Raw genomic sequence first — 7,500 nt, 5'->3', positions numbered from 1 at the left:
GGCCGCTTGCAGAGAGTGGGTATGTCGGCACAGACCCAAGCTCTGGGACCTCTTGGTTGTGGCCTTTTCGAGTTGAGGCGGAGGGTGCGCAGGGAGAGACCCCCCAACCCGCTTTTCCCGTGGGTGGTGTTAGAGCCTGGTTTCCCAGGCTCTTCGAGTTCAGACTGGAAGCCAGCTCTCCTGCAGTGTCACTGAGCATGCAGGAATGGGGAGGGTAACATGATGACGTTTTAGTTACAGCATCTCAACACACTGTCAGGACCCCTGAATCTTCATGCCATGAAACGTAAGGGCAAGGCATGGCAGGAAATGGAAATACGCTCGCTTCAGCCTCACCTCTCCAGCCCTGCAGATTGCTGCTCCTTGCTTTCTGCCTCAGCAATAGTTTCATTACCGTGTCAAGAATTCTTGGTTAAAACAATATGCCTCCCAATCAGTTCTTGGATTTTTTTTTTTTTTTTTGAGACAGAGTCTTGCTGTGTTGCCCAGGCTAGAGTGCAGTGGCGCAATCTCTGCTCACTGCAACCTCCGCCTCCTGGGTTCAAGTGATTCTTCTGCCCCAGCCCCCCAATTGCTTCTTAAGAGCTGTACCTACTGTAACTCTTTTTTTTTTTTCTTTTTTTGAGACAGAGCCTCAGCTGTTGCCCAGGCTGGAGTGCAGTGGTGCGATCTCGGCTCACTGAACCTCCTGGGTTCAAGCGATTCTCCTGCCTCAGCCTCCCGAGTAGCTGGGATTATGGGTGTGTGCCACCACACCTGGCTCATTTTTGTATTTTTAGTAGAGATAGGGTTTCACCATGTTGGCTAGGCTGGTCTCAAACTCCTGACCTCAAGTCAGCCACCCACCTCAGCCTCCCAAAGTGCTGGGATTACAGGCGCTACTGTAACTCTTAAAACCCATATTTAGAAGTATGTTTGCTTAGGCAGTGATAGCCTCTGGAATTAGGGTTGCCCAGATGAGATATAGCATATCCAGTGAAATTTCCATTTCAGGTCAACAGCAATTTTTTATTGAGGCTTATGCTTTGGGACATTATGTTTTGCTTATCCAAAATTCAAATTTAACCAGGCATCCTTCATTTTTTAGTGGTTGGAGATGGTAGACCTGTCTGGGGTGGCTGTTTCCCCCGTGGTTAATGGGCAGTTGTGCAAAGATTGAGCCAAGAAATGCCAATGCGAAAGTCACAGCTATTATCATAAAGCTTGGACATTCCTAGCGTCAAGGCAAATGCAACTTGCTGCTCTCCTGTGTGGCTATTTCTGGGTGCCTCCTCCCCGCCTCTCTCAGAGCCTCTTCTCAATGTCGCCCCCTAGAGGGAGGTGTGGAAGCTGTGAGGTTGAGTCTCCACTCCTCCCTGCCAAGAGTGTCTTTTAAAAAGTTTGAGTCTTTTGTCTGATAACCCTAATAAATATCATCTTTTTGTATCTTTTATAGATTCTTTCTAAAGTTTTTCCTCAAGTGCAATCAGAACTGTTTGAAGAATGCAGGCAACCCTCGAGATATGCGGAGGTTCCAGGTATACATTTCTCAAAGACACGTGGACCGCGGTCCTGAGTTTTTATATGAAATTTGAATTCTCTGATTTTGCAACTGTTCAGGAAGTAATCTTGAGTTCTTTAAGGGCTTGGAAGCAAACTAGAATTGGTGCATTTGATAAAAATATGCAAATAAAATGCTTTAAGAATGATCTGGTATATTCAGTATGCCAGATTCATCAAGTCCAATGTGGGCACAACAGAGTGAAATCAGTTTTGAAAACATGGCCATGTGGAAGGTTTTTTTTTTTTTTTTAAGACAGAGTCTTGCTCTGTAGCCCAGGCTGGAGTGCAGTGGTGCAATCTTGGCTCACTACAACCTCCGCCTCCCAGATTCAAGGGATTCCTGCCTCAGCCTCCTGAGTAGCTGGGATTACAGGCACGCACCACCACACCCCGTATTTTTAGTAGAGATGGGGTTTCAATATGTTGGCCAGGCTGGTCTTGAGCTCCTGACCTCAAGTAATCCGCCTGCCTTGGCCTCCAAAAGTGCTGGGATTACAGGCGTGCCCGGCCCAGAAGTGCTTCTTTTGGGATTGATTGATGGATTGATTTTCAGTGGGAAGAGAACTATAATGCAGTCTTTTGGGAATACTCCAGATCTGAGACCGTCCTCATAGAGGGATCTGCACCTGCTTAGTATAGACCTCTGCAACTGCTAGAGTGTCTTCCCGGCCTCAGCTTCCTTCCCCTGAGGTTTACTGTGTTCTTACTGCCCACCTTCCGTGCCTAGTTGCTAGTCGGCTCCTAAACCCAGGCTAAGTCCTGTCTCTGGTTTGCCCCAGAAGATTTTATCTAAAAGACAGATACAGAGGGGGTGGCTGGGGGGGTTCAGGGATGAATTATGATAGATTTATGTACCATTATGATAGATTCATGTTTTCTTGCCTTTTGTGAATGATTAGGAAGCTACTTAAGGGTAAACACATTGGATGATTTTGCTAATTTTAACTGTAAAAATATTGTGGGCTGAAATACAAAACCAGCCAGAGAAGAATTTGGCGGCTAATGGAAATGACCGCTAGCTTGGATGAATGACCCAGGAGCAGAATGATCCCTGTTTGGGATTTACACGATTTTCCCATCAAATAGCTCAAAGCGTTTTTCAGAAATTTAACTTATGCCTCAATCCTGTAGTGGATCACATGACGTCTGTCTCCGTGCCTGCCCGGTCAGCTGGGCAGAGGAGGCGGGCTCTTTGGCCCTGCCCACTTTCATGTCTGCAGCTGGAGACAGTGTTCCTTGCACACAGTTGGGCCTGCTTTCATTGGTCACGCACTAGGCTTCACAGGGCACTGGTGATATTGATCCTTCTAAGCAGAATGGAGGTCACGCAGGGCTGAGGGACTGGGTCCTTTGTCTCACCGATGACCGAACACAGCGTCAGTCACAGGTGATCTCGTGGTTGACTGCAGACCCCGTAGTTACTAGAACTTCCTCTGGTCTCTTTAGCTGAGCCCCATGCCTCTCAGAAGGTGTAACTGGACCTAGGAAGATGGCAGGGCTTACACGATAGTTTCAGCTGCTTTCACAGTGTCAGCAGCTTTCTGCAGGTGCTCTGCAGGGCCGGCCCAGGTGAGGCACAGAGCACAGCTTGCCTGCTGTCTCTACTGAACTGCACTCTTTTCCCTTTGTGACTGACCTAGATGTAGGTGACAGTAAAGCCTGTGTCTTTAAAACTTTTAAATTTGTTTTACTTTTCGTGTTTCTTTAACCTATCATGTTTAGGAATGTAAAAAGGGTTAAGTCTGCACCTCAGTGTTAGTTATGCATCTTTGCATCATATGCAGATAACGGATTTGTAGAGTGTCTTCAACGCCCAGGGCTGGGCCTGGGAGGTAGACCACGAGGGGGGCACCTGGGTGACCAGGAACAGACCTTGGCTTCTCCAGGCAGAGGCTGCCAGGCCCACTAGTGGTACTAAAGGGGCAGCACAGCCACCTCCCACCAGGGCTGCAAAGGGCAAAGTCAGGGGGCAGTGGTCAAAAAAGGAAGGTGCTGAGATACCCAAGGCTGGATCTGGGTTGCTGGGGCAGCACTTACAACCTTTTGAGGTTCTGGGCGGCTTGACACTGTTGTGACTTCAACAATCCTGGCAGTGGCCAAGGGGAAGAAATGCCAGGGAAGCTGCCTCTGATGAGGGCGCTTGGGTGGGATGCCCTGTGTACTGCCCCTGCTGCATCATCGTCTGGTAGAGTCTGAGATTTAAAACGAAAAAGCCAGCCGGGCGCGTTGGCTCACACCTGTAATCCCAGCACTTTGGGAGGCTGAGGCGGGTGGATTACAAGGTCAGGAGTTCGAGACCAGCCTGGCCAACAGGATGAAACCCGGTCTCTACTAAAAATACAAAAAAATTAACCGGGTGCAGTGGCAGCGCTTATAATTCCAGCTACTTGGGAGGCTGAGGAAGGAGAATCGCTTAAACCTGGGAGGCAGAGGTTAGGGTGAGCCAAGATTGTGCCACTGCACTCCAGCCTGGGCAACAGAGCGAGACTCCGTCTCAAAAAAAAAAATCACTCGCACATGTATTCGTATATAAACGTATAGCTTTGGTTTATTAAGCCCCTTAAAATACTACTTATTTGTATGTTTGCTTTTAATTATTTTATATTCCATGACTCATTGAATACAATGAATTGTATTCATTTTGTATTAGGTAACTAGTTTAATTATTTTATTAATGGGCTTTATTTTTCTTAGAGAAGTTTAGGCTTACAAAACAATTTCGCAGAAAGTACAGAGATCGCCTGTATACACCCCCTGTGCGCCCCTCCCCATGGTTTTCCCAATTATGTTGGTGCAGGGGATTCCTTACATGTGCTGACCCAAACTGAGATGGCGTGATTCACTAAGGCCTGCGGTGGCCTTGGCTTTTAAGCTCATTTTGCATGGTGTGTTTTGTCTGGGCCTTGCAGGGAAGGTGAACCCTGACTAGGAGCCCCTTCAGGTTCCCCACTCACCTGCACCTGCCGCACAATTCTCTGTTGGGCTGTGGTTCCCTCGGGTGGTGCTGACCCAAAGACATGGCCGAGTGTGCCCAAACTGTAGCAGAGAGCCACACCTCCTTCAGGTCGGAGCTGGGCTCAAGCCCCAGGAGTGCTTCTGCAACACCCAGATAAAACCTGGCCTCAGATCTTTGCAGCTCCAGCTAGGCCGGGATGAATGCACCCCCTCTGTTAGAGAAAACTCAGGGCCAGGTTGTCATTTCCCGGTTCCTGGGTCCATTCACGGGTGCCATTTCTGGATGTTTGTGGCAAGCTCACCTGGGCAGGTCTATGGAGTCTGCAAGGCCATCCCTGCCTGGCCCTTTTCGTTTCTCCCTCTACCACGAGGCAGCTGAGGGCTGAAGAGGGCCTGATGTGTCATCTCTTCCCTAGACATCCTTTGTGCCTGGACCTAAGAATGGAAGCCTCTTACCGAAACAGAGAGGACATTCCCTTGGTATCCCAGGGTCCTTGCCAGCCTTTGCAATGAACTTGAGAAAGGATACCTTTCCAGGATTGAAAACGCCGCCACTATTCATATTCAACTCGGTCTTTTCAGATGCAAAAAAGTTCATTACCAGACATTAAATGTAATTGTAAAATTGACCCAGGGATCATTTCCTGATAAAATGTGGGCAGTAGGAATGTTCCTGATTTATGAAGCCTTTTTGGGGCAACTCTGAATCCTCCCAGCTCTTCAAGGGAGGCCGGTCTCAAGTGAACTCATTTTAATTAGATAAACTATCTAATCAATATGTGAACAGATCAATCAAAACAGCAGCTTTAAAATGAGTGGCTAGAGGGGTGTTTCTGAAGCTAATGGCTAGAAGAATATTTCTCTGAATTGAATTCACTTGTTAGCATAATAGGAGATTAAACTGTAATTAGTGGAGCAGGTTTTGAAGAGAAGCAATCTTGAGTCAAAACAAAACAAAACAACCCACCCACCCCTATTAGCCAAAAAAGCTGTGAACACACATCAATCAACAGTGTCCAGGAACACGTGAAGTTTCCTTGTGCTCTGCAGTATTTAAGATGGCTTTTATTTTGCCTAACAGGGGGCTGTGCTTTCCTTTGCCAATTCCATTTTCAAATCCACTTCATCTTTGCAGGTTGTTGTATCGACAACAGTCAACGTGGACGGCCACGTGCTGGCCGTGTCAGACAACATGTTTGTGCACAACAATTCCAAACACGGGAGGCGGGCCCGCCGCCTCGACCCGTCAGAAGGTACGGCCCCTTCTTATCTGGAAAATGGTAGGCACATGTTACATGTCTTTTTTTATTTGCGATGCTTCTTTTTCTTTGCACCATCCTTTATGTTCATTCATATGGAGTTCCTCTCACCAGGCCCCTGCCCTTGCTCAGACCTCCTGCACCAAGGCAGGGCGAGGGGGTGTCCCCGAGGTGGAAGGGGAGATAGCCCTCCTAAGCTTTTTCTTCTCCTTTATTGAACAGCAGGGCTTTCCCATTCACCTGCCACGGCCTTCATGTCTCCAGGCGTTCTTTTGCTTACTGCTTTTCTTGCGATTTTAATTTATTTGGTTTTATTTTGGTTTGTCGGAAGCGCCCATCCAGAAGCTCATACCCAGATACCTCGTGCAGGCCCAGTGAGTGGTTACATCCTGGTCCAATCAGCTCTGAAGGGACAGCCAGGACCATTTCCTGTCCCTGACTGGAGTGCGTGTGCCTGTGATCCATGTGTGTGTGCGTGTTCACACGAGAGTCGGGGCAAGGAGGAGGGGGTGAAAATACAAACCAGCGTACATTTTTCTTTTTTGAAACCAAATGCTTTCAATTGGTTGACTTCTTGTTTTGCTTGTTAAAAGAGAAGGGTTTCTGTAAGGGTGGTGGGTAGGGAGAAAGGTCCCTGGATATCAGGTCAGAATGCAGAAAGACTCAGCCATAGTGGGCCTTGCGCCGAGCCCCTCAGGCACCTCCCACTTCCTGCTCTGCACAGTCCCCACAATTGAACACACCCCCTTTAGAATAAGAGCCATTTCCCCCATTAAACATTTCATAATAATTATGAGATTCTGACCAATATGAATTGTTGAGAAAATAATGTGAGTGTTTTTTTAAGTGAATTGCAAACAAAACAGCGTGATCGAATCCTTCAGAGCAGAGAACCCATAAAACTAAATGGTTTTAAGACAAATCCTCTATCCCGAGGTCCCACATTCAAGAGCCACACACGAGGCAGACAGATGCACGCACGGGAAAATGAATGAAGCGTGTGCAGATTATCAGCGTGAAATATGATTCAGACAAAAACTGGAAGACAATTTATGAATCTGCTGTGGTCCACAAAAATAAACTAATTTGTTTTCTACATTAATGACTAAGGTATAAGAGAACAAAAATATAATAATTAAAGGTCGCCCTAAGCACCAGTGTCATTAGAGCCTGTGACGTATTGTTTATCTCCTTCCCATGCACTGAAGGTAGGTGTGTGTTTTGCTTAGCAACTGTCACTAATGAGGTTCACAATTAAGAAGGTTGCATCCCCGGTCCTCAGTTCCTCACTTCCCCAGAGAGTGGAGCTCACAAGGCAATAGGTTCAAGGGGCCTCCCCAGCCCTCTGCTGTTAGGCTGTAGTCTAGGTCCGAAATCAGCCTCCTCTAATGAGCTGTTATGATCTGAGCAAAGTACAAGTATTTATTTTTGTAAGTAGCATGAAAAAGCATTTGACTGTAAGCAGAAAACGTAGCATTTAGAAAAATAAAGGCCACTCGTGGGTACCTTGGAGAAAAAACCCAACTAATCAAAAGCTCTTTGCGGAAGCAGTCCTGCTCAGGATGTTTTCCTGTTTGTTTCTCAACATTTAAACCAAGTCAGTTTCTTGCAAGAGATTGAAATATCTTGTCCCACCCTAGAAAGTGACTATGAATTTAAAAATGCCAATGGGGTGACTCTGAGGACTAGCATAGACAGATCGTTAAGAAAAAGGCATTTGTCATAAATAGTAGGGTTATTATTA

General features: G+C 46.9%; 1 protein-coding gene across 9 annotated transcripts in view; it reads left to right on the top strand.

The window, feature by feature from the left end:
* Positions 1-7,500, top strand: part of EBF3 (EBF transcription factor 3) — a 129,488-nt gene that overhangs the window by 84,365 nt on the left and 37,623 nt on the right. For 5 of the 9 annotated variants that reach the window (XM_017875314.1, XM_017875308.1, XM_017875305.1 and 2 more), the window contains exons 7-8: positions 1,436-1,517; positions 5,633-5,777. In XM_017875314.1, the coding sequence (XP_017730803.1) occupies positions 1,436-1,517; positions 5,633-5,777 (227 nt within the window). The remainder of the gene's footprint in view (positions 1-1,435; positions 1,518-5,632; positions 5,778-7,500) is intronic. The other 4 variants (XM_017875313.1, XM_017875311.1, XM_017875306.1 and 1 more) reach the window with 1 other exon arrangement.

Source organism: Rhinopithecus bieti, unplaced genomic scaffold (genome assembly GCF_001698545.2).
Source record: "Rhinopithecus bieti isolate Rb0 unplaced genomic scaffold, ASM169854v2 scaffold_9877, whole genome shotgun sequence".
Taxonomy (NCBI): domain Eukaryota; kingdom Metazoa; phylum Chordata; class Mammalia; order Primates; family Cercopithecidae; genus Rhinopithecus; species Rhinopithecus bieti.
The sequence above is the reverse complement of the archived record's forward strand: the minus strand, read 5'-3'. Positions and strand labels throughout refer to the sequence as shown.